Source organism: Pseudophryne corroboree, chromosome 5, assembly GCF_028390025.1.
Source record: "Pseudophryne corroboree isolate aPseCor3 chromosome 5, aPseCor3.hap2, whole genome shotgun sequence".
Lineage (NCBI taxonomy): Eukaryota > Metazoa > Chordata > Amphibia > Anura > Myobatrachidae > Pseudophryne > Pseudophryne corroboree.
The window spans coordinates 770,561,371-770,588,138 of record NC_086448.1 but is presented as its reverse complement, the minus strand read 5'-3'; the positions used below and the strand labels follow the sequence as shown (position 1 = coordinate 770,588,138).

The window sequence follows — 26,768 nt, the reverse complement described above, 5'->3', positions numbered from 1 at the left end:
AATCGGCCAGTGTGTAGGGCCTATAAGCGATATCATTCTGAACCGGCCGATATCGTTTAGTCCCAGCTCGGAGCATAGGAGGGCCCAACCCTTTATGACGATCTTTTGTCCCATTCTTTTATTCTGCAATATAACGCGGGGAATGTAAAATGAGAAGCCAGGACACTTAACTTCCCCAAATGGCTACTTTAACTAGGGAAGCCCTTTACAGAGATGATTTACATTGCCAAAGGTCCCAGATTTGGAGAGTTGATAGGTTACCCAGGGAAAGATGTATCAAAGTTTGGAGAGATCTAGAATGGAGAATGAAAGGGACCAATCAATCAGCTCCTGTGATTTTACAGTCTGTATTTGAAAAGTGACATTTAGGAGCTTATTGGTTGGTATTTTATCTCTCTCCTCTTTATCTCTACAAGCATTGATAAATCTCCCCAATAACCTTTTTTCCTTTGTATTCTTGACACCCGAAAGGAAAACTTCCAGCATCAGTTAATTCTGATTCATTTATGTTTATTACCCTCCAGTATACCAACCGATAAGCTGAGATATGCGAGATGGATACAGCAGTGTTTATTCCAGCAGGTCAGTTTTGTATCTCAGGCAACCAATAATTCACCTAAATCTAAAAGTAAATCTTCCCTGGGGTGGTGTTCCCCCCTTCTACACATATTTCACATTTCTGCATGTGTGATCCCTTCTTACCCTCCAATATGACCCATTCCATTAGGTACAAAGGTCCTTATTCAGACATGAACGCAGATTGCTGCCTACGCAACCAGATCTGCGTTCATCTCACATGCTGGGAGCCCCCCAGCACAGGGCAAGGCCGCCTAGCATGTGTGAGGCCGCATCCCCATGCGTCTGAGATTGCGGACGCATCGGAACTAAGGTATCAGAGGATCTGACACCATTTTTTTCCGGAACGGCTGTGTGTGACTCCCCCCAACATCACAACGATGACCCCTCGATGGCTGTTGCTGTCAATCACACCGCAGCCGCATCCTTCCTGGATGCGGCCGTAATGTATAAAGTCGCGCACGTGCATAATGGCTGGTGTGCATGTGCAGACCATCTGGATGCGGCCGCTGCATGCGAACACGCGGCTTTGCCCTCATCTGAATCAGCCCCAAAATATGCTGTTCCTGAACTTCCTTGCTAGTGGCAGTTGCAGAGCAGTCCAAAATTCAAATAGTGGAGACTCACCAACTGCCAGTGAGTCCAGTTTGGCAGTGTTTGGGGTGGCAGTATGGGGTATGTCCCTTTATTTTTGTATTGCTGTCTGCAAGCTGAACCAGATATTCTAGAAAGATACTACATCTGTTATTCGTGTATATATATTAAAAACTGTTATGTAACAGCAAGAGCTTAGTTGTCCTCAGGAAACTCTTCTTTTGGCTGAGTGACATTTCAATCTGAAAATGATGATCATTCCTTCTCTCTGGCCACGGCTTTGTAGTTGTGGTCATTCCAAAGCCAAAAGTAGGTGTATCCTCCATTCCTATTAATCAATGACAGATCAGCCCATATAAAAAGCTCTAGTGCTGTCAGTCTGAAGGATACTGAATTTGGAGGTCCTTTGGATAGCTTTTTTTGAAGGAGCAGCTAGAACCTTTTTTTTTGTGCTCTAATAATCCCTTCTCTGCAAGAGAAGACTGGTGGAGATCACACTTTCACAAAAATATATGCAAAATATATTTTTTTCACCTGAGCAGAGATACTAGAAAATGGCCTCGCAGAATAGAATTCTAATTAAAGGGGGCAAAATCGTTAATGACGACTGTTCCTTTTTTGCGGATGTCTTCATTGAAGATGGGCTGATAAAAGACATAGGAACAAACATAGTTCCTACAAGAGCGGAAGGCTTACAAATATTAGACGCTAGGGGCAAACTGGTGATCCCTGGAGGTATCGATACCCACACGCACTTCCAGTTTCCCTTCATGGGAACATATACGATTGATGATTTCTATCAAGGAACAAAGGTAAAATACGATATGGTTATCTAATAAATATATTACTTGCCATTGTATAGCATAATAAAGTACAGTATTTATAGTGTTCCGAGCTTAAAAAAAAAAAGGTATAAATGTGAACCTTTATTTTGACTGTTCCGTTATTTAAATTACTGCACCTTGTGCATTACACTGTAGACCCAGGCACTCCAGCTGAGGTGATTTAGAATGTAAATATTAGTGTGTATAATATATTTCTTATTGAAAAACAGTAAGGGGAAGATGTATCAAGCCTTGGAGATAAAGTGTTGCAGCTGCCCAAAGCAACCAATCAGCTTCTGTCATTTAGCTAACACATACAGTATATATATATATTCCGGAACGCCAGGATCCCGACAGATGGCATTTCATATATATATATACACACAGTATATATATATATATATATATATATATATATTCAGTAATATTATACAGGTGCGCTGGTCAATTAGAAGTAAAGCATCCAGGATACGGTCGTTAGGTCGACATAGCTCTGGTCGGCAGTCATTAGGTCGACCACTGAATGTCGACATGCATTAGGTTGGCATGGTGAAAGGGTCGACATGTACTAGGTCGACAGGTCAAAAGGTCGACATGAGGTTTAAAAAAAACAACAACTTTTTTTTGGATTTTTTTTCATACTGAACGATCTACGTGGACTGCGATTGGAACAGCAATCCTTGCCCAAAGCATGGCGAGCAAAGCAAGCCATGCGAGGGGACACGGTGCACTAATTGGGGTTCTCCATCACTTTACGAAGAAAACAACGCCCAAAAAAGTTTTAAAATACCATGTCGACCTTTTGACCTGTCGACCTAGTACATGTCGACCTAATGACCATGACGACCTATTGTCCCTGTCGACCTAATGCATGTCGACCTTCCACGGTCGACCTAATGACTGTCGACCTGAGTTGTGTTTACCCAACGACCTATACCCAAGCATCCAGTCCACAGATCACAATTCCGGGCTGTAGCACAGGTACACTTTAATTTCCGCAGCAACTCTACAAAAACAGCTCCGAACTCCTGGAGCAAATAACTTTCTAAAAACAAGGATAAAGGGAGAATGACGAAGTAACATACGAAACACGTTGGGGCGTGGCCTGCCAGGCGCTGTTGTCTCCATCTGAACTGCTCATTTCCGACTGGTCCCCCGGCGCGGTGTCCTGACGGGTCATGGCCGTAACCCACAGCCGGCGGCGCGGTGCAAGGTCCCGGGTAGCGGACGGCAGTATGCAGCATTTGCCTTTCGGAATATATTTCACCATGTGGTAACCAGCCCACAGTGTGGGTTTTTAGGGTACGAATCCTACCAATGTTGTTTGACTTGTCCTGAGACATTGCTTTTTAAAAAATAAAAATTGATCTGCACTATGAGCGCATTCTCCCTTTATCCTTGTTTTTAGAAATTATATATATATATATATATATATATATATATATCTCTATCACATACTTGCCTACCTGACCCTCTCCATGAGGGAGAAAATGCTCTGTTCCTGGACTTTCCTGGTAATGTATGATTGCTATCACCTGTGGTGAAACACCTTTCTTATCAATTAACTAGCTCACCACAGGTGATGGCAATCATACATTACCAGGAAAGTCCAGGAACAGAGCATTTTCTCCCTCATGGAGAGGGTCAGGTAGGCAAGTATGATGTATCATGTGATATCATATTATACCTCCCAACATGACCCTCTCCAGGAGGGACAGAATGCTCTGCTCCTGCACTTCCCTCTTAATATGATTGCCATCACCTGTGCTGAAACGCCTTTCTTATCCATTACCATGTTCTGAACAGGTGCCAGCAATCAATCAATCAATCAATCAATCAATCAATCAATCCATCCATCCATCCATCCATCCATCCATCCATCACAGGTTATGTGGCTGGCTGACTTCACACCTGTATTTCACCTGGTTTTAATCAGCTAGAGAACCTGTGTATCATGCTATGATAAGCCTGCATTATATATATCATACCTCCCAACATGACGCTTTGCAGGAGGGACACAATGCTCTGCTCCTGGACTTCCCTCTTAATTTAGGATTGCCCTCGCCTGCTTTAAACAGGTTAATGGTTAACAAAGGTGTTTCATCACAGGTGAGGGCAATTTTAAATTAAGAGGGAAGTCCTGGAACAGAGCATTTTGTCCCTCCTGGAAAGGGTCATGTTGGGAGATAGATGATAGATTAGATAGATAGATTAGATCACAGGTTCTCAAACTCGGTCCTCAGGACCCCACACGGTGCATGTTTTGCAGGTCTCCTCACAAAATCACAAGTGAAATAATTAGCTCCACCTGCGGACCTTTTAAAATGTGTCAGTGAGTAATTAATACACATGTGCACTTGCTGGGTTACCTGCAAAACATGCACTGTGTGGGGTCCTGAGGACCGAGTTTGAGAACCACTGGATTAGATAGATAGATAGATAGATAGATAGATAGATAGATAGATAGATAGATAGATAGATAGATAGATAGATAGATGGACTGCTTTAGGATTCCAAGTCCTGTGCCTGACTTTACTTGCCCCAGTCCAAGCAGTTGGCTGCTGCCTTATATGTTTCTATATACATTATTGTGAATTCATGAATCTAATGCCACTAGTGGTTACTACAATCAATAATTAACCTGGGCTCATTTACTTAATTGATGTAGAAGGCAGTTTGATATCATCTAATTAACTGAGCCCAGGTTATTTCATTAAAATATAAATGAAGACTCAGAAACTTGGCAAAGGTCTCCCTTATGAAATGGGTCAAGCTGTAATGTCTTACCCTTCTTTCCTTCAAAAGAATTTGCTGGATAAATTGGGAGCTAGCTTCTCATTGCCTTAAGTAAAACCTTAAGGAACACAAGAGACTTCTTAGGGTCATTTACAGTATGTACCAAAGGGCGTCTCCTAGCTTAATTCTGCATGTCGGTGCAATAACAAAGCTGCCCAATATTTACCCTGCATGCAAAATAAATAAATGCATTTAAGTTGCCCCAAAGAGATGTACTGTTAAATGCAACACGGACATAAAAAAAAAATGTCTCATAGTACAATATGATAATAATGCCATCCTATGAGCGAAGCTTTAAACATGCTGTGCGCCCGTATGGTGTAATATATTATTAATCATACCTGTTATCATACCTCCCAACATGACCCTCTCCAGGAGGGACAGAATGCTCTGCTACTGGACTTCCCTCTTAATGTATGATTGCCATCACCTGTGCTGAAACACCTTTCTTATCCATTAACCTGTTCAACACAGGTGCCGGCAATCATAAATTAAGAGGGAAGTCCAGGAGCAGAGCATTGTGTCCCTCCTGGAGAGGGTCATGTTGGGAGGTATGTGTTATTGATGCACAAATGCATCAATAATGTATCCGGTCTCTAGTTTGACAATACTTAGGTTGACACTGTCTAGGTCGACCACTATTGGTCGACAATAAATAGATCGACATGGTTTCTAGGTCGACAGGGACTCTAGGTCGAAATGTTCTAGGTTTTTCACAATTTTTTAAATTTTTTAGAACTTTTTCGTACTTTATGAGCCACGTGGACTACAATTGGGATCGGTAACCTGTGCCAAGCGCAGCACTAGCGGAGCGAGGCACCGCACCTGAAGCTCACTCGCCATGCGAGGGGACACGGCGCACTAATTGGGGACTAGAGAGAACGACACCAAAAAAAGTGGAAAAACTAATTTCGACCTTATGTCATGTCGACCTAGTACATGTCGACCTAGAGTCCCCGTCGACCTAGAAACTATGCCGACCTACTTACTGCCGACCAATAGTGGCCGACCTAGCCACTGTCGACCTAAATGTGGTTGACCTTGCTTACCAAACCCCCTACAGTATGGTTCTATCCCCCAGATCTTCTGCTCCTTGTTACCTGCCAGGAGAATTTTTACACTTGTATTAATAATGTTCTAAAACTATGCAGATGAAGAGAGTAGACTGTAAATAGCAGTATTTAATATTTCATGTCTTGCATGTGTGTAATTTTAAATATTATTTGCAATGTGCTAAATTCCCTGTTGTCTTAGATACATGGAAAATAACTATTTAAAACTACATTAGCAATTAATTAGAACAATTCCCTGTTCTGCTGATGACGGGGTCAGGTGATCAGCAAAATCCAACGTGATGGACAGTATCGATTCGCCATTTCCGACCCAATAATGATCGGAAGTGGCGAGCTGGGATTTTGTAATATGTTGTATTTTGCTGATCCCCTGAGAAATTGACTATCATTGGAGTCTGCTGACCGACAAATCGGATTGGCATTGGGGAATCAGGGTTCACCCGTTAGATGTTTGGGCTGAATAACTTGTACATATGTACTGTATGTAAACTTCAAAATGAATGTCTGTTTCACAAATCGGTCCATCCCTGCCACCTAGTGGTCTGTTCATTTCTAACAGTTTGCTTCTTTACAGCTGCAATATACCACTAAATTTTATTTTAAAAATAATATACAGCAAATAAAATCAAATGTATTATAATTTAAAAAAAAAAAAAAGGAATGCCTTGTACTGTATGGCAATTTACATATTGAAGGAATAAAATGTAAAAAGAAAAACAACTCTTCTCTTTTTACAAAGAGGTTAATCAATTGCTTTTTTGTTTTCTAAGCAATGTGTTACTGATATAATAGAAAGTGCAAAAATGGTTATGGGATTATTTTCAATGCTTTTAAGTAGAATTAAAATGAGCGATTTTGTTGTATAAACAGAACATGCACACTTTAACAAACCAATCATTTCAGCGACAGGGTCTACCACATGACTGTGGCTGAAATGATTGCTTTGTTTGGGCCCCCACCAAAAAAGAAGCAATTAATATCTCCTTGCACAAACTGGCTCTACAGAGGTAAGATGTCGTCCTCATCCTCATCCTCCAATTCCTCACCGCCTTCAGTGTTTACATCCTCACAGAGAATATTTTTTTCGTATTTTGCCTAGGCATGACAATGGACTTTTTCATCCCATAGCCAACAATTGTCTCCACTGGTGCCTTATTCAAACAAACCACATCACCATCAGAATCCTCATCATCAACTTACTCCTCATTGCCAGCTACAGCAATATCCTCCTCATCCTGGTGTATTTCTACAGTGACATCCTCAATTTCAATATCAGCAACTGGACTGGCGGTGCTCCTCCCAGCACTTGCAGAGGGTGTGCAAATGGTGGTAGGAGCCTCCTCTTCCCATACAGCCTTGTGAAGGTCAGGCCTAGACATTGCAACTGCAGACACACTTGGACTCTCCTTGGTGATTTGTGATATCTCTGAACGCACAGTTGTTTTTTCCTGTGCTTTAACAAGCCTTATTTTTTTAATTTTTCAAGAGGGAGGAGGGCTTCCATCTTCATGAGAAGCTGAACCACCAATCATGAACGTAGGCCAAGGCCAAGGCCTTTCCTTGCCACTTTGTGTCGTGAATGGCATATTGCCAATTTTACATTTCTTATCAGATCATTTCTTTTTATATTTAGTTATTAATTTTTGCTTCTTGGATTTTATGTGCCCTCTATGACATTGGGCATCGGCCTTAGCAGACGACGTTGATGGAATTGCACAGTCAATGTCATGACTGGTGGCAGCAGCAGCTTCAGCACTAGTACTAGGAACTGGAAGTGGTTCCTGATCTTTGACTATTTTTCCCCCAAAATTTTTGTTCTCCATTTCACAGGACAGCACCCATTTATTATTACAGCACACAGAAAAGTGCCCCTTTATTTTCACAGCACCCCTGCATTTTTACAGCATACAGGACAGAACGAGCTCTCCTGTATTTTCACAGCACTCCTGTATTTTTACAGCATACAGGACAGGGCCAGTGTACCCAGGGTCGGCGCCACCATTAGGCAGCTTTAGGCAGCTGCCTATGGGCGCCGGCCACTAGAGGGCGGCGCCGCACATTACAGATGAATGCTTCCTCTATTATTTCCTTAGCTAGACCAGGAGCTGGGTTTCCGCAGCCGCCCATCCATTATCAGCAGGCACTGACAGCATGCGTTCTATGTGGTTAACGTAAGCTGGCTCTTGTTAAATGTAGCTCCCCTCCTCTCCAACCCGCGATAGCACCCAGCATTTCCCGCTCCACGCCACAACCGCATACTTGTGTATACAGCTTCCCCCCCCCCCCGCAATTGCATCCCACATAGTCTTACCCTCCCCCCTACCCTTCATCCTTACCGCCCTCGGTAGCGTAACCAACCGCCCTTCCTCCCCATTCCCCGCTGAGCAAAGTGACCACCTGTCAACAGTTAAGATGCATTCATTTCAGCCTCCCACCCCCCGCGATTTTCCTCCTTCCCTCCCCACCACCCACCGTGACTGCATCCCGCATAGTCTCTCCCTATCCCCCTACCCTGAGTGACCACTGCCCATAGGCATCGGAACGGGGGGGGGGGGGAAGCGGGCAGCTTGACCCCCCCAAACATGATGGAGGCGCTGGTGCGGGGGAGCGCTTCCTTTCCGCATCCCCGTAAGCGGCTACTACTTTAAAAGCACTGTGCTGCCGCAGGCAGGGTGCGGTGCCCCTTCTGTACTGCCCGGCTGTCATGCATCACCAGTGAAGAGACAGCCGGGCAGTACAGAAGGGGCACCGCACCCTGCCTGTGGCAGCACACTGCTTTAGAAGCCGCCCACAGGGATACAGTGGTAAGCGCTCCCCCTGCGTTGAAAGAGAGAAGACCGGCACCACGGGGGAGGGGGGGGCGTTGAAGGAGAAATCATTCTGGCACCCCTGCCACTGCCCGAACCGCACCGCTCTGAGCTGAGCAAACTGACCAGCTGTCAGTCAAGTTAAACTGTTTGCAGCCAGTAGGCTGCAGGGAAGAAGGAGGATTCCTGTGTTCATTCAGAGAGACTGTGAAGTATAAGGAAGACAGGCTGTATTCACTCTTATTTTATTTTGCTACTAACTTGTGTTTTAGGCTCTGAGTTTTTATATATATATATATACATACTGTATATATATATATATATATATATACATACTGTATATATATATATATATATATATATATCTCATATCATCATCATCATCTCCTGCAGTGGTGTCTATATAACCGCAATGCTGCTTGTTCCCCTCCTCTGGTGGCACCTGCTTGTTGTACTTAATACTGCTGTAGAATTAGTTTATTTATTCTTATTATTTTTATTTATAATTGGACCAACAGTAATAGAACAATACTGGATATTAGCAGACAGACATAGAGGTAGGAAGGCCCTGCTTGCAGGCTTACACTCTATTGGGAGATAGGCATTAATACACAAGGGTATGTGCTACGTATTATTGCCAGTGGGTTAGGGACAGGATGCTGGCAGTCAGACGGTTTGAAATCCCAACAGGGGCAGTGGAGGTACAGATGGAACCCATTATCTTTGCTCCCTCTGTGACTAGGCGTACCCACCTGGGCGCACCTAGTCACTGTGAGCATCTCCATCTGGACAGGCGCGGGCGCCCAGACAGACGCTTACAATGGGAAGCTGCTCTGTGCACTCCCGGCATGACGAGGCAGGCATAGATAACGGAGGCTCCATCTGTAAGTATCCCTAATTCTAACCCTCCCTCCCCGCAGCCTAAACCTAACCCTTTACCCGCAGCCTACACTCTCCCGTGTATACTTACATTCGGGATTCTGGCGTTGGCATTGTGATAGATTTCAGGATTTGAGTGCCAGTATTCCGAGTGCTGGGATAGTTATATAGCGCACACATATTCCGCAGCGCTTTACAGAGAATATTTGCCCATTCACATCAGTCCCTGCCCCAGTGGAGCTTACACTCTATTTTCCCTACCACATGTACAAACAGACACATTCACGCTAGAGTTAATATTGTTGGAGCCAGTTAGCTTACCAGTATATTTTTGTATTGTGGGAGGAAACCGGAGTACCCGGAGGAAATCCACGCAAGCACATGCACATACAAACTCCACACAGTTAGGGCCATGGTGGGAATCAATGACCGCAGTGCTGGGAGGCAGTAATGCTAACCATTACAAATGTCTGTCCTATTGCATACAGGTCTGTGCAGATTGCAAATGTTCTTACTGGGTTGTATGATAAGGTCACACAGCAATATTGGCCAGGGGTCAGGAGGATGTGAACGTGAAGAAAGACAAAATATGTGAGGTTATGTATGGACTGCACAGAGAGGATGAAATTAGATAAGGAGGCATGGGTCCAGAACTTATAAGACCCCGACTCCATACTTTCACCTGAGGGACTGGGAAGTGGTGGGGGGGGCGGCTGAAGTTTTGCCTAGGGTGCCGAGAAACCTTGCACCGGCCCTGAGTGTACCTTTATTTTCACTGCACCCCTGTAATTATGCAGCATACAAGACCGAGCCGGTGTACCTTTACAACATCCCTGTATTTTTTTACAGCATACAGGACAGTGCCCCTGTACAGCACAGTGACAGGACAGCAACACCCATGTACAGCTGCAGCACCCCTAACAGCACAGGACAGCACCCCTAACAGCACAGGACACCACAGTGACAGTACAGCACCCCTAACAGCACAGGACACCACAGTGACAGCACTGCACCCCTAACAGTACAGGACACCACAGTGACAGTACAGCTGCAGCACCCCTAACAGTACAGGACACCACAGTGACAGGACAGCACTGCACCCCTAACAGCACAGGACACCACAGTGACAGGACAGCACCCAGCACAGGACACCACAGTGACAGGACAGCACCCCTAACAGCACAGGACACCACAGTGACAGGACAGCACCCCTAACAGCACAGGACACCACAGTGACAGTACAGCTGCAGCACCCCTAACAGCACAGGACACCACAGTGACAGTACAGCTGCAGCACCCCTAACAGCACAGGACACCACAGTGACAGGACAGCTGCAGCACCCCTAACAGCACAGGACACCACAGTGACAGTACAGCTGCAGCACCCCTAACAGCACAGGACACCACAGTGACAGGACAGCTGCAGCACCCCTAACAGCACAGGACACCACAGTGACAGTACAGCTGCAGCACCCCTAACAGCACAGGACACCACAGTGACAGGACAGCACCCCTAACAGCACAGGACACCACAGTGACAGGACAGCTGCAGCACCCCTAACAGTACAGGACACCACAGTGACAGGACAGCTGCAGCACCCCTAACAGCACAGGACACAACAGTGACAGTACAGCTGCAGCACCCCTAACAGTACAGGACACCACAGTGACAGGACAGCTGCAGCACCCCTAACAGTACAGGACACCACAGTGACAGGACAGCTGCAGCACCCCTAACAGTACAGGACACCACAGTGACAGGACAGCTGCAGCACCCCTAACAGCACTGGACACCACAGTGACAGGACAGCTGCAGCACCCCTAACAGCACTGGACACCACAGTGACAGCACTGCACCCCTAACAGTACAGGACACCACAGTGACAGCACTGCACCCCTAACAGTACAGGACACCACAGTGACAGTACAGCTGCAGCACCCCTAACAGTACAGGACACCACAGTGACAGTACAGCTGCAGCACCCCTAACAGTACAGGACACCACAGTGACAGGACAGCTGCAGCACCCCTAACAGCACAGGACACAACAGTGACAGTACAGCTGCAGCACCCCTAACAGTACAGGACACCACAGTGACAGGACAGCTGCAGCACCCCTAACAGTACAGGACACCACAGTGACAGGACAGCTGCAGCACCCCTAACAGTACAGGACACCACAGTGACAGGACAGCTGCAGCACCCCTAACAGTACAGGACACCACAGTGACAGGACAGCACCCCTAACAGCACTGGACACCACAGTGACAGCACTGCACCCCTAACAGTACAGGACACCACAGTGACAGCACTGCACCCCTAACAGTACAGGACACCACAGTGACAGTACAGCTGCAGCACCCCTAACAGCACAGGACACAACAGTGACAGTACAGCTGCAGCACCCCTAACAGTACAGGACACCACAGTGACAGGACAGCACCCCTAACAGCACAGAACACCACAGTGACAGGACAGCTGCAGCACCCCTAACAGCACAGGACACCACAGTGACAGTACAGCACCCCTAACAGCACAGGACACCACAGTGACAGCACTGCACCCCTAACAGTACAGGACACCACAGTGACAGTACAGCTGCAGCACCCCTAACAGCACAGGACACCACAGTGACAGCACTGCACCCCTAACAGCACAGGACACCACAGTGACAGCACTGCACCCCTAACAGTACAGGACACCACAGTGACAGTACAGCTGCAGCACCCCTAACAGCACAGGACACCACAGTGACAGCACTGCACCCCTAACAGCACTGGACACCACAGTGACAGCACTGCACCCCTAACAGCACAGAACACCACAGTGACAGGACAGCACCCCTAACAGTACAGGACACCACAGTGACAGTACAGCTGCAGCACCCCTAACAGCACAGGACACCACAGTGACAGCACTGCACCCCTAACAGCACAGGACACCACAGTGACAGGACAGCTGCAGCACCCCTAACAGTACAGGACACCACAGTGACAGGACAGCTGCAGCACCCCTAACAGTACAGGACACCACAGTGACAGTACAGCTGCAGCACCCCTAACAGCACAGGACACCACAGTGACAGCACTGCACCCCTAACAGCACAGGACACCACAGTGACAGCACTGCACCCCTAACAGTACAGGACACCACAGTGACAGTACAGCTGCAGCACCCCTAACAGCACAGGACACCACAGTGACAGCACTGCACCCCTAACAGCACTGGACACCACAGTGACAGCACTGCACCCCTAACAGCACAGAACACCACAGTGACAGGACAGCACCCCTAACAGTACAGGACACCACAGTGACAGTACAGCTGCAGCACCCCTAACAGCACAGGACACCACAGTGACAGCACTGCACCCCTAACAGCACAGGACACCACAGTGACAGCACTGCACCCCTAACAGTACAGGACACCACAGTGACAGTACAGCTGCAGCACCCCTAACAGCACAGGACACCACAGTGACAGCACTGCACCCCTAACAGCACAGGACACCACAGTGACAGCACTGCACCCCTAACAGTACAGGACACCACAGTGACAGTACAGCTGCAGCACCCCTAACAGCACAGGACACCACAGTGACAGCACTGCACCCCTAACAGCACAGGACACCACAGTGACAGCACTGCACCCCTAACAGCACAGGACACCACAGTGACAGCACTGCACCTCTAACAGCACAGGACACCACAGTGACAGCACTGCACCCCTAACAGCACAGGACACCACAGTGACAGCACAGCACCCCTAACAGCACAGGACACCACAGTGACAGCACTGCACCCCTAACAGCACAGGACACCACAGTGACAGGACAGCTGCAGCACCCCTAACAGTACAGGACACCACAGTGACAGGACAGCTGCAGCACCCCTAACAGTACAGGACACCACAGTGACAGTACAGCTGCAGCACCCCTAACAGCACAGGACACCACAGTGACAGCACTGCACCCCTAACAGCACAGGACACCACAGTGACAGCACTGCACCCCTAACAGTACAGGACACCACAGTGACAGTACAGCTGCAGCACCCCTAACAGCACAGGACACCACAGTGACAGCACTGCACCCCTAACAGCACTGGACACCACAGTGACAGCACTGCACCCCTAACAGCACAGAACACCACAGTGACAGGACAGCACCCCTAACAGTACAGGACACCACAGTGACAGTACAGCTGCAGCACCCCTAACAGCACAGGACACCACAGTGACAGGACAGCACCCCTAACAGCACAGGACACCACAGTGACAGGACAGCACCCCTAACAGCACAGGACACCACAGTGACAGTACAGCTGCAGCACCCCTAACAGCACAGGACACCACAGTGACAGCACTGCACCCCTAACAGCACAGGACACCACAGTGACAGCACTGCACCCCTAACAGTACAGGACACCACAGTGACAGTACAGCTGCAGCACCCCTAACAGCACAGGACACCACAGTGACAGCACTGCACCCCTAACAGCACAGGACACCACAGTGACAGCACTGCACCCCTAACAGCACAGGACACCACAGTGACAGCACTGCACCCCTAACAGCACAGGACACCACAGTGACAGCACTGCACCTCTAACAGCACAGGACACCACAGTGACAGCACTGCACCCCTAACAGCACAGGACACCACAGTGACAGCACTGCACCTCTAACAGCACAGGACACCACAGTGACAGTACAGCTGCAGCACCCCTAACAGCACAGGACACCACAGTGACAGCACTGCACCCCTAACAGCACAGGACACCACAGTGACAGCACTGCACCCCTAACAGTACAGGACACCACAGTGACAGCACTGCACCCCTAACAGCACAGGACACCACAGTGACAGCACTGCACCCCTAACAGTACAGGACACCACAGTGACAGCACTGCACCCCTAACAGCACAGGACACCACAGTGACAGTACAGCTGCAGCACCCCTAACAGCACAGGACACCACAGTGACAGGACAGCACCCCTAACAGCACAGGACACCACAGTGACAGCACTGCACCCCTAACAGTACAGGACACCACAGTGACAGCACTGCACCTCTAACAGCACAGGACACCACAGTGACAGTACAGCTGCAGCACCCCTAACAGCACAGGACACCACAGTGACAGCACTGCACCCCTAACAGCACAGGACACCACAGTGACAGCACTGCACCCCTAACAGCACAGGACACCACAGTGACAGCACTGCACCCCTAACAGCACAGGACACCACAGTGACAGTACAGCTGCAGCACCCCTAACAGCACAGGACACCACAGTGACAGCACTGCACCCCTAACAGCACAGGACACCACAGTGACAGCACTGCACCCCTAACAGCACAGGACACCACAGTGACAGCACTGCACCCCTAACAGCACAGGACACCACAGTGACAGCACTGCACCCCTAACAGCACAGGACACCACAGTGACAGTACAGCTGCAGCACCCCTAACAGCACAGGACACCACAGTGACAGGACAGCACCCCTAACAGTACAGGACACCACAGTGACAGCACTGCACCCCTAACAGCACAGGACACCACAGTGACAGGACAGCACCCCTAACAGCACAGGACACCACAGTGACAGCACTGCACCCCTAACAGCACAGGACACCACAGTGACAGCACTGCACCCCTAACAGCACAGGACACCACAGTGACAGTACAGCTGCAGCACCCCTAACAGCACAGGACACCACAGTGACAGCACTGCACCCCTAACAGCACAGGACACCACAGTGACAGCACTGCACCCCTAACAGTACAGGACACCACAGTGACAGCACTGCACCCCTAACAGCACAGGACACCACAGGGACAGCACTGCACCCCTAACAGTACAGGACACCACAGTGACAGGACAGCACCCCTAACAGTACAGGACACCACAGTGACAGCACTGCACCCCTAACAGCACAGGACACCACAGTGACAGCACTGCACCCCTAACAGTACAGGACACCACAGTGACAGCACTGCACCCCTAACAGCACAGGACACCACAGTGACAGCACTGCACCCCTAACAGCACAGGACACCACAGTGACAGTACAGCACCCCTAACAGTACAGGACACCACAGTGACAGGACAGCACCCCTAACAGCACAGGACACCACAGTGACAGTACAGCACCCCTAACAGCACAGGACACCACAGTGACAGTACAGCACCCCTAACAGCACAGGACACCACAGTGACAGTACAGCTGCAGCACCCCTAACAGCACAGGACACCACAGTGACAGCACTGCACCCCTAACAGTACAGGACACCACAGTGACAGGACAGCACCCCTAACAGTACAGGACACCACAGTGACAGGACAGCACCCCTAACAGCACCCCTAAAGAGCACACACTGACCCCACCCGACGCCACCACGCACAGAGAGACAGAGGTCTGTCTCCCTCACGCTCCAAGTCCGGAGTGAAAATGGCAGCGAATCCAAAACCCGCGAGAATCCGACAGCGGGATGATAAGGTTTGGCCCCATTCTGGGATCTGAGTCTGGCGGGAAGACCCGAGCTGGACTCGGATCGTGAAATTTAGGGGGGTTCAGATCTCTGAGATACGAACCCGCTCATCTCTAGTAGATGATTATTTTATTATCACTGCTGCTGCCATTACTATTGTCTATCATGCAGGGTTAATGGCTAGTATTATTATGCAGTGCTGTACAACGTGTACTATGCACTCACACTGCAGTATTTCTGATGGTCAAATTTATTCTGGAGTTGATAAATTGGTCCGCACAGGCCACTGAATTCACCAGAGGATCTTCCTATGATACCAAACAGTAATAGGTCTGGTTTAATTAACTCACACAAGGAAACTACTATAAAAGTGACTTTGTTTTGCCCTAACCATTACCGTCCCAATCTGTATAGTGTATACCGTAGTCTTACATATACATTTTTCTATATATGAATTGTATTTTTATTATTCAGCTATGGACATCTAGTATTCCTGCCTTCTACACCCCATGTGGACAGTGGTCATCGGTGCCTGTAAGAGATGGAGTTAGATAAAAGGCATGTAATCACTCAATAGGTTATTGCAATTACTGTAGATGATAATACAATTAGGGGGACATGTACAATGCCATGATAAGATTGGAGAAGTTGCTCATGGCCACCAACCAGCTGCTCTGTATACTTTTATAGAATGCAAATTATAAAAGTTACGTCAATGCTGATTGGTTGCCATGGGCAACTTCTCCACTGGCTCACTTCTCCACTTTTATCACTGCTTAGTAAATGTCCCCCTTATTCTCTTATAACTAATAGTACACAGACGCACAGAGATGCATCAATTCTGAACTGTTAACATAGTTCTTTGAGGAGGGTCAATAATTGGGTCACCTTGTCACTTTCAGGCTGCAGTGGCCGGAGGAACCACTATGATCATGGACTTTGCTGTACCTAAGAAAGGATGTTCTCTGATTGAAGCTTTTGACACGTGGCGTGGCTGGGCGGACCCTAAGGTTTGCTGTGACTATGCCCTCCATGTGGCTGTCACCTGGTGGAGTGAAAAGGTAAGTTGTTTCCTGAATAAGCAAGATTGCGCAGTTATCACTGCAGTTGTGTTTATAACAAAATGAACCTCTTGTGGTGACATATAAATACAGGATAAAAATAAATTGTGCTCTTTACAAATAACATAGTTTTAACTCAAGTATATGTCCGCAGGTGAAGGAAGAGATGGCGATTCTTGTGAAAGACAAAGGAGTCAATTCCTTTAAGATGTTCATGGCCTACAAAGACATCTACATGGTTAACGATTATGAGATGTACCAGGTCGTCACCTGCTGTAAGAATATTGGCGCTATCGCCCAAGTGCACGCAGAGAATGGGGATTTAATCGCTGAGGTAAATATCATCCTTTCAAAGACCAGCTTGCAAAATATGCTTTGCAGATCTCCTGTGCAATGGGGACCTCTAGTGGTGGCTCTGAGACCTGTCAAATGCAAATACTGTAGGCAATACAGTACCTTAAGTGTTTGATAAATAAAGATATAATGAGTTTCCCCCTACAGATTCATTGGCTTCTGCCTGCTCCTGCTTTTGTCAAGAATGTAGCACAAAGTTGCTCACTGGGTACAACTGTATTCAGTGCTAAGAGCACAGTGTTGTGTTATATTCCAGGACAACAAAAATAAACAATTGCGCCACATTTTATTCCTGCATGGCTGGAAGGCAGAGCAGGATGACAGGAACTTAATATTAATGCAGCTGTATTTGGCATGACAGTCAATTGTAATTGTTTACACTGCACGATTCTTGTGATTAAAGCTGTACAACCTAACAGAATATTTTCCTACGGTGACCCTGCCCCTCCCTGGAGCCCCCGGGGCTCCTCCTTTTGTCTCACAGACCACCTGAAGGGGGGAGCACCATTTAATGCCTTTACTTAACATTTATATAAATTCTATAATGCCAAGAAAGTTGAGCTCAGCTCTGAATATGGGGGAGTAGCGCATTAGAAAACAATTTTCCTGCATTTTGGTGCAACCATAAATGTAAAACCTTGTTTTTGGGGAATGTTTTTCTTTTTGGTACATATACAGTAACATACCCTCCAACTGTACCTTTTTAATAGGTACAGTACCTTTTTTTATGGTCTGTACCGATTTTTGGCTCTCCAAACTTCCATTGAAAGTAAAGGAAAAGGGACGTGGCCCCCTTTTCTAATTTGTACCGATTTCTATGTGTAAAATGTTGGAGGGTATGCAGTAATACATGAACAGCTCTCTCACACGTGGTGGAAGTTCTACTTAGGGCACTCTGGAGCAAGTTCTAAGGCTTATACAAGATACATTTGGACAACAGGTCCTGCAGAGGATGCCATAGCTATTTTATTGAATTCAAATTATTATTGTAGCTACACATTTTGTCAGCAGGTGGCAGTGTTGCAAGGCAAATCACTTGAAGAGTGCAATTGCTAAGGTGACACTTTAGCAAAGTACAGGTCAACATCTGTTACTGTACTTTCACACACCTTGGCCATGCTAACCACTGGACATCGCTCCACTGCAACTTTTGGTTGTGTTCTGTTGTTATTTTGTTTTGTTTTTTAAACTAGGTGTATTGGGCAATAATTTCATACCCTGTCAGATCTGAAAAACAGCATAAGGCATCTTGTGCTGGCCACTCCACCTATGCTCTGCTATAGAGGATGCTTTTCCTTGGATGGAAACTGTTGTTGACCACAATGGAGGACATATTGATCAGTGCTTTGTATCACCACATCGCCACCTGGTGACAAAATATGTTTATTTTTTTCTCAATAAATGGCTAGGGCATCCTTTGAAGGACCTGTTTTCCAGAATTCTTTTCAGCACGAGGCTTAGAACATGTTATGGTGTGCTCTATGTAGGGATATTTTAATTTTATCAACACTGTAGTTCACCAGTGGCTACATCTGTTCATCATTCTTACTCATGTATTGGTAATAACTACAAAATCAGATATTCTAATGTAATGTAGAGAAAACTAATGGCAAAATTACTAAAATTAAAACCTGTAACCGACAGATTTTAAACCAATGCAACCCATTGTACAGCAATCTATTTATGGGGTCTATTTACTAAGCCTTTGATGGAAATAAAGTGGACGGATATAAAGTACCAGCCAATCAGCTCCTTACTGCCATATCACAGGCTGTGTTTGAAAAATGGCAGTTAGGAGCTGGTTGGCTGGTACTTTATCTGCATTCCACTTTACCTCCATCCAAAGCTTAGTAAATAGACCCCTATGTTAGATACCAGTCACGAGTCACAGTTAGTACTGCACAATAGCTTAATAAATATCTGTGGCTATATTTTAAAGGGTGCAAAGAAAATGCTGTCCCTGGGGATCACAGGTCCAGAAGGCCATGAGTTGTGCCGCCCGGAGGAAGTGGAGGCAGAAGCCACCCAGAGAGCTATCACTATCGCCAACTCCGTAAGCTGCCCTCTCTTTGTGGTTCACGTGATGAGCAAATCGGCGGCCAAGGTCATTGCAAATGCGCGGAGAGAAGGTAACGTCTCATGCCAGCTGGTTCCCACTACTTACATACATTAACTGCTACTATACAATTCCTGAATGTCACTATTCTTACATTTATTTTCAGTAGACAAATACCTATATATAGTGTCACTGTTGATAATGTTTTCCCTAAGGTTAATTCATAATTATCTAGTAACGATGAACTATAAAACCATAATAATATACCTGACTTTAACATACTGTACATGTCTCCGCAAGGCTCATTTCACTGTAATAAGAACACCCACTGTTTTTGCTCCACATGACTGAATATTTAGGCAGCAGAGATCCATCATTCATTAGTAGATTATGGTTGTGTTTGAAGCTTGCAGCCACACAAGCGCTGTACACTAGTGGGCAGGGCCAGAGTAACAGTGAGGTACAGTAGATGGAGTGACAGCTGCGCAGGTCGCCACATATCGGCCACTCTCACAGGCATAAGACTGGGGATAATATGGTTGTATAGATGAGTAGTGGCCGATGTTGGTATGGATTTCCAATCGCAGGAAGAGGACGGAAATGCAACCTTTTACGCACCAATCAGAATCCATATACAGTATTTTCAACTTGACACAAATATTGTACACGCATAACCTAATCACCGCCGGAAACAAGTTCTACTAAAGCCTTAATGTTCCTACTATACAATGCTTCCTCTTGTAAATCTGGGTGTAAGGACTTGTCTTCTGAAAACACACAAAGAGCATCCGCACATATATACTTTTACCTCTGTGTTATAAAACATTGTGTATCATAATATACAGTATGTGCAAAATGGATTAACAGTCTCTTGCATAGCGCAGCAAATTCCATTGCGCTATACAATTGGAAACAAAACTGGGTAATAGCAGACGGAGGGCCCTGCTCGCAAGCTTACAATCTATAGGATAAAACAGAACTCATAGACACATCTAGGGGAAAGGTGTGCAAGTCATCATCTTCAACATGTGAACTTGCACCAGGCGTATGGATGTAGAAAAGACAACACTGTTTAAATGGTGCATCAAGATACTTGTGTAGAACCTTCTAAAATATTGGAGTGTGTTGGGCAGAATTCTGATACAGTATATGGCTCTTATATTTATCCCAAATCAGCTGCAGAGCAAGACATAAGAGCTTCAGTATGCTCCCTGATATAATCATGATATAATATAATATAATGATAATCAGAACCTGGGAGACTCTATAAGCTCATACTATAGCATCGTGCAATCTCCTATTGGGCTTGGCCTAATGCAAGAAGCCAAACAGCGGAAGTGAGCGGGATGAGCCTTCTTTGCTGCCACAAAGCCAATTACAGGGAGACTTGCATGGGTCACTAATTTATTTTTATTTATTTTACAGATTTATACACATTTATGATTTGGGGGTGAGTTTTGACTATAAAAATGGTTAGAATAATACAAAGATGATATTTAGAAGTTATAAATAGTTTCTTTGTATTATTCTAGTCATTTCTATAGTCAAAACTCTTTAGTGTACTGGAGTATGACAGGTGAGGCTCTGAGCGGGAATGTGCGGATGAATACTGACATGGAATTATTAAAAGAAAACATAGTGAAAAGAAAGAAAAATAAATAGTGACATATAGGGGGTCATTCCGAGTTGATCGCTCGCTAGCAGTTTTTAGCAGCCGTGCAAACGCATTGTCGCCGCCCACTGGGGAGTGTATTTTTGCTTTGCAGAAGTGCGAACGCTTGTGCAGCAGAGCGTCTGACAAATCTTTTTGTGCAAAACAAGACCAGCCCTGTAGTTACTCTCCGTGTGCGTTGATTCTAAATGATGGAGGGACGGCTTTTGATGTCACACACCCGCCCAGCGAACGCCCAGCCACGCCTGCGTTTTTTCTGCCATGCCTGCGTTTTTCTAAGCACTCCCTGAAAACGGTCAGTTGACACCCAGAAACGCCCAATTCATGTCAATCTTCCTGCTTTCGGCCGTGCGACAGGAATGTTCGTTAGACTCTGTGCAAACCAACGATGCTCGTTGTACCTGTACGACGCACCTGCGCATTGCGGTGCATACACATGCGCAGAAATGTCAATTTTTAGCCTGATCCAGGGTTGGACTGGGCCGCCGGGGAGCTGGTGAAACCAGCGGTAGGCCCCACTGATTTTTGGCCACACCCTCTTTTATGTGAGGAGGGGGCCTACTGTAATAATGTGGAACAGCGGCGCGATGCATGTAACTTGCTGCCGTCAGTGGCCCTGGGAGGGAGGGAGGCAGCACACACTGGCCGGCAGAGTCAGCTGAGGGAAAGTAGTGGCGCACGCTGCGCTCTCCTCCCCGCCCCGACACAGGAGCAGCAGCAGAGCCCGGGCAACGGCGGTAATTAGATCCCACGCAGAGTGGGACTGAGGGCAGGGAGAGGTGCACGTTGCGCTCTCCTCCCAGGCCCAAAGACACGGAGCAGCAGCAGAGCCCGGGCGGCGGTGGTGAGTAATGTGTAACTTGCACTATATTTACATACTGTACGTGTAACTGGCACTGGGGGGGGGGGGATATGTATATACTGCACTGTGGGGGCATTTGTGTAACTGGCACTGTGGGGGGAAGTTATGTATATCCTGCACTGTGGGGGCATTTGTGTAACTGGCACTGTGGGGGGAAGTTATGTATATCCTGCACTGTGGGGGCATTTGTATAACTGGCACTGGGGGTATATATGTATATCCTGCACTGTGGGGGCATTTGTATAACTGGCACTGGGGGTATATGTATATCCTGCACTGTGGGGGCATTTGTGTAACTGGCACTGGGGGTACATATGTATATCCTGCACTGTGGGGGCATTTGTGTAACTGGCACTGGGGGTATATGTATATCCTGAACTGTGGGGGCATTTGTGTAACTGGCACTGGGGGTACATATGTATATCCTGCACTGTGGGGGCATTTGTGTAACTGGCACTGGGGGTATATATGTATATCCTGAACTGTGGGGGCATTTGTGTAACTGGCACTGGGGGTATATATGTATATCCTGAACTGTGGGGGCATTTGTGTAACTGGCACTGGGGGTGTATGTATATCCTGCACTGTGGGGGCATTTGTGTAACTGGCACTGGGGGTATATGTATATCCTGAACTGTGGGGGCATTTGTGTAACTGGCACTGGGGGTACATATGTATATCCTGCACTGTGGGGGCATTTGTGCAACTGCCACTGGGGGTACACATGTATATCCTGCACTATGGGGGCATTTGTGTAACTGGCACTGGGGGTACATATGTATATCCTGCACTGTGGGGGCATTTGTGTAACTGGCACTGGGGGTACATATGTATATCCTGCACTATGGGGGCATTTGTGTAACTGGCACTGGGGGTACATATGTATATCCTGCACTATGGGGGCATTTGTTTAACTGGCACTGGGGGTACATATGTATATCCTGCACTGTGGGGGCATTTGTGTAACTGGCACTGGGGGTACATATGTATATCCTGCACTGTGGGGGCATTTGTGTAACTGGCACTGGGGGTACATATGTATATCCTGCACTATGGGGGCATTTGTGTAACTGGCACTGGGGGTACATATGTATATCCTGCACTATGGGGGCATTTGTTTAACTGGCACTGGGGGTACATATGTATATCCTGCACTGTGTGGGCATTTGTGTAACTGGCACTGGGGGTACATATGTGTATCCTGCACCATGAGGGCATATGTGTAACTGGCACTGGCAGGGCATATGTGTATCCTGCACTGTGGGGGCATATGTGTAACTGGCACTGTGGAAGCATATGTGTATCTAGCACTGCTGGGGCGTATGTGTATCTGGCACTGCTGGGGGCGTATGTGTATCTGGCACTGCTGGGCACATACACAACAGCTTGAAGTGGGTAGCGAAGTAAAGCTCTTTTTCTTTATATACTATGCTAGGTGGCACCTCTAATGGCTGGCCACTCCCCTCTGGTCATATGGCCACACCCCTTTCAGCATATGGCAGCGCCCCTTAGTGAGCCCCTGTGATTACATTTCCCTGGTGGGCCCTTCATGCCCCAGTCCAACACCGGCCTGATCGCTGCGCTGTGAACAACGGCAGCTAGCGATCAACTTGGAATGACCCCCATGTCATTAACATTAAGCGGAAGAGACTCTGATATGACAATAGAGAAAAACTAAATTGTGAAAACCAGGCAAATAACAGGACTATAAGCAGTGCCGTTTCTTGTGGCGGATGAGCCATGCCACCGCACGGGGCGCACACCGCAGCACTTTGTCCCCTATTGTGCTCTCCCTCCTCCCTCCTCTTCCGTAGTACTCCGCTCGGGGGTGTAGTTTCAGGGAAAGACGCTGTAGCGTTGTGAAGTCATGAAGCAACTGCATCATTCTGTGAAACTCCGCCCCCTTCTCCTTCCTCTTGCTGCAGCTGTGCCTGCTTCTGCTAGTGCCGGCGGGGTGAGTGCGGTGAGGTGAGCAGGATGCTGCTGTTGCTAATGACTATGGAAGCAGACTGGGGCAGTTGTGGCCTATCTGCCTCCAGTTCATCACCGATGAGACCTTCATGAGACCTTACTATAGAAAATGGAGTGCATTAGGAGTCAGGACACACAAGCAGTCAGCAGTGTTTCAGGCAATCACCTGACTCTGCAGAGCTATACAATACACATGTGTGTGTGTGTGTGTATATATATATATATATATATATATATATATATACTTAGCAGGTGACCCCCAGATACATATATTTCTAAGAGGGGAGGTAGGTTGCAGAATGGCTAGCATTGTGGCAGCGAGCATGACACCCAGCGCATGATACCCTTGGCAACGAGCATGACACCCAGCGCATGATACCCTTGGCAACGAGCATGACACCCAGTGCATGAGACCCCTGGCAACGAGCATGACACCCAGTGCATGAGACCCCTGGCAACTAGCAGGTCATTAAAAGTAATTAGAAGCTTTATAATATGGTGCAGGGGGCATAATATGGTGCAAGGGGTATTACTGTGTGGGGCTTAATATGGTGGAATGTTTTTTTTCCTGTGGTGGCCGAGGTCTGTTGTTGCAGGGTCAAAAATTGGGGTGTAAGGTAGTCTTTTCCTGTGAGGCCACACTCATTTTGTTTAGTGAGACCACGCCCATTTTTGTGAGGCCAGCCCCCTGCCTGGGAGTGCGTGCACCTTCAGCATGCAAAATAGGTTTTATTATGTTTATGGGGGGCACATTTTTAATGTATATGGGGGGGGCATTTTTAATGTATATGGAGGGGCGCATTTTTTTCTGTTCACACTAGGAGCCAAATTGTCTAGAAAAGGCCCTGACTATAAGGTAAAGTAGTGCGACAATAAAGGTATCTACTGTAAAAGTGCAATACTACAAAATGCCAAAGTGATAACTGTCAATATACAATATAAAGGAACCCATGAGAGATACTATGAGGAAACAGGATAGGAGTAAGATAACTGTGAAGATATTGTTATCAACTAAGAAACAATAATTACAATGCAGCACTAATTACTCCTTTGTAATACTACTAAACAACCAACAAAAAATATGTCGAATTATTACATAGAATAAACAGTTTATCCATGGAATGCACAAGGTAATAACATAGTCACTCATAAGGACTGTAAACAGGAAGATGAGCAATATAAATCCTGACTAAGGGGGTTATTCAGATTTGTTAGGAAACCAAAAAAGCAATTAGGCAAAAATCATGTGCACTGCAGGTGGGGCAGATGTAACGTGATCAAACTGAAATCTAAATTGCAGTGTAAAAATAAAGCAGTCAGTAGTTAGCCTGCACAGAAACAATATAACCCACCCAAATCTAACTCTCTCTGCACATGTTACATCTTCCCCACCTGCAGTGCACATGGGCCCACATTCCGAGTTGTTCGCTCGCTAGGTTTACCATAGGCAAAGGTTACAGAAATAGTTACCACTCCCCACAGCGTGAATCTGGTCTCCTTTAGAGATGAACCAACTGACATGAGCCAGAACCCAGCACAGCGCCTGCATTCACCAACTGCCCAGAGACAGGGACTAGCACAGTGACCGCATTCACCAACTGCCAAGAGACAGGGACTAGCACAGTGACCGCATTCACCAATTGCCCAGAGACAGGGACTAGCACAGTGCCTGCATTCACCAACTGCCCAGAGACAGGGACTAGCACAGTGACCGCATTCACCAATTGCCCAGAGATAGGGACTAGCACAGTGCCTGCATTCACCAACTGCCCAGAGACAGGGACTAGCACAGTGACCGCATTCACCAATTGCCCAGAGCCAGAGACTAGCACAGCGCCTGCATTCACCAACTGCCCAGAGACAGGGACTAGCACAGTGACCGCATTCACCAACTGCCCAGAGACAGGGACTAGCACAGTGCCTGCATTCACCAACTGCCCAGAGACAGGGACTAGCACAGTGCCTGCATTCACCAACTGCCCAGAGACAGGGACTAGCACAGTGCCTGCATTCATTAACTGCCCAGAGACAGGGACTAGCACAGTGACCGCATTCACCAATTGCCCAGAGACAGGGACTAGCACAGTGACCGCATTCACCAACTGCCCAGAGACAGGGACTAGCACAGTGACCGCATTCACCAACTGCCCAGAGACAGGGACTAGCACAGTGACCGCATTCACCAACTGCCCAGAGACAGGGACTAGCACAGTGACCGCATTCACCAACTGCCCAGAGACAGGGACTAGCACAGTGACCGCATTCACCAATTGCCCAGAGCCAGAGACTAGTACAGTGACCGCATTCACCAGCTGCCCAGAGCCAGAGACTAGCACAGTGCCTGCATTCACCTACTGCCCAGAGCCATAGACTAGTACAGTGGCGTAACTAGAAATTTTTCTCCCCCAAGCCAAAAAATCCTTCGGCGCCCCCCCCCCCCCCCCCCATACTCCCCGTAATTGGCACTAGCAAAGGTAGAAAAATGCGCGCGCCGCAGGCGCGCAGCGGCAAAAGGGGGTGTGGCTTTGTCAAAATGGGCGTGGCTTTGCGTGGAGGGCGTGGCATTGCAGGAAAAGACTACCTTATACCCCAGTTTTGCAACCTGCACGCCCAGACGTTGGCCACCACAGGAAAGAAAAATAATCCTGATTCATGCCCCTTACATTATTTGTTTTTTTTCCTCCTTATAGTAATGCCCAGTATACATTATTCCACATACTGCAATGGCCCTTAGACATTATTCCAC

General features: G+C 47.2%; 1 protein-coding gene across 1 annotated transcript in view; it reads left to right on the top strand.

Moving 5' to 3' along the window:
• The first annotated feature begins 1,559 nt into the window (after positions 1 to 1,559).
• DPYS (dihydropyrimidinase) overlaps positions 1,560 to 26,768 on the top strand; it is a 109,465-nt gene continuing 84,256 nt past the window's right edge. The window contains exons 1-4 of the mRNA XM_063924305.1: positions 1,560 to 1,982; positions 16,949 to 17,107; positions 17,262 to 17,441; positions 19,401 to 19,590. Coding sequence (XP_063780375.1) covers positions 1,725 to 1,982; positions 16,949 to 17,107; positions 17,262 to 17,441; positions 19,401 to 19,590 — 787 coding nt within the window. The 5' untranslated portion in view covers positions 1,560 to 1,724. The remainder of the gene's footprint in view (positions 1,983 to 16,948; positions 17,108 to 17,261; positions 17,442 to 19,400; positions 19,591 to 26,768) is intronic.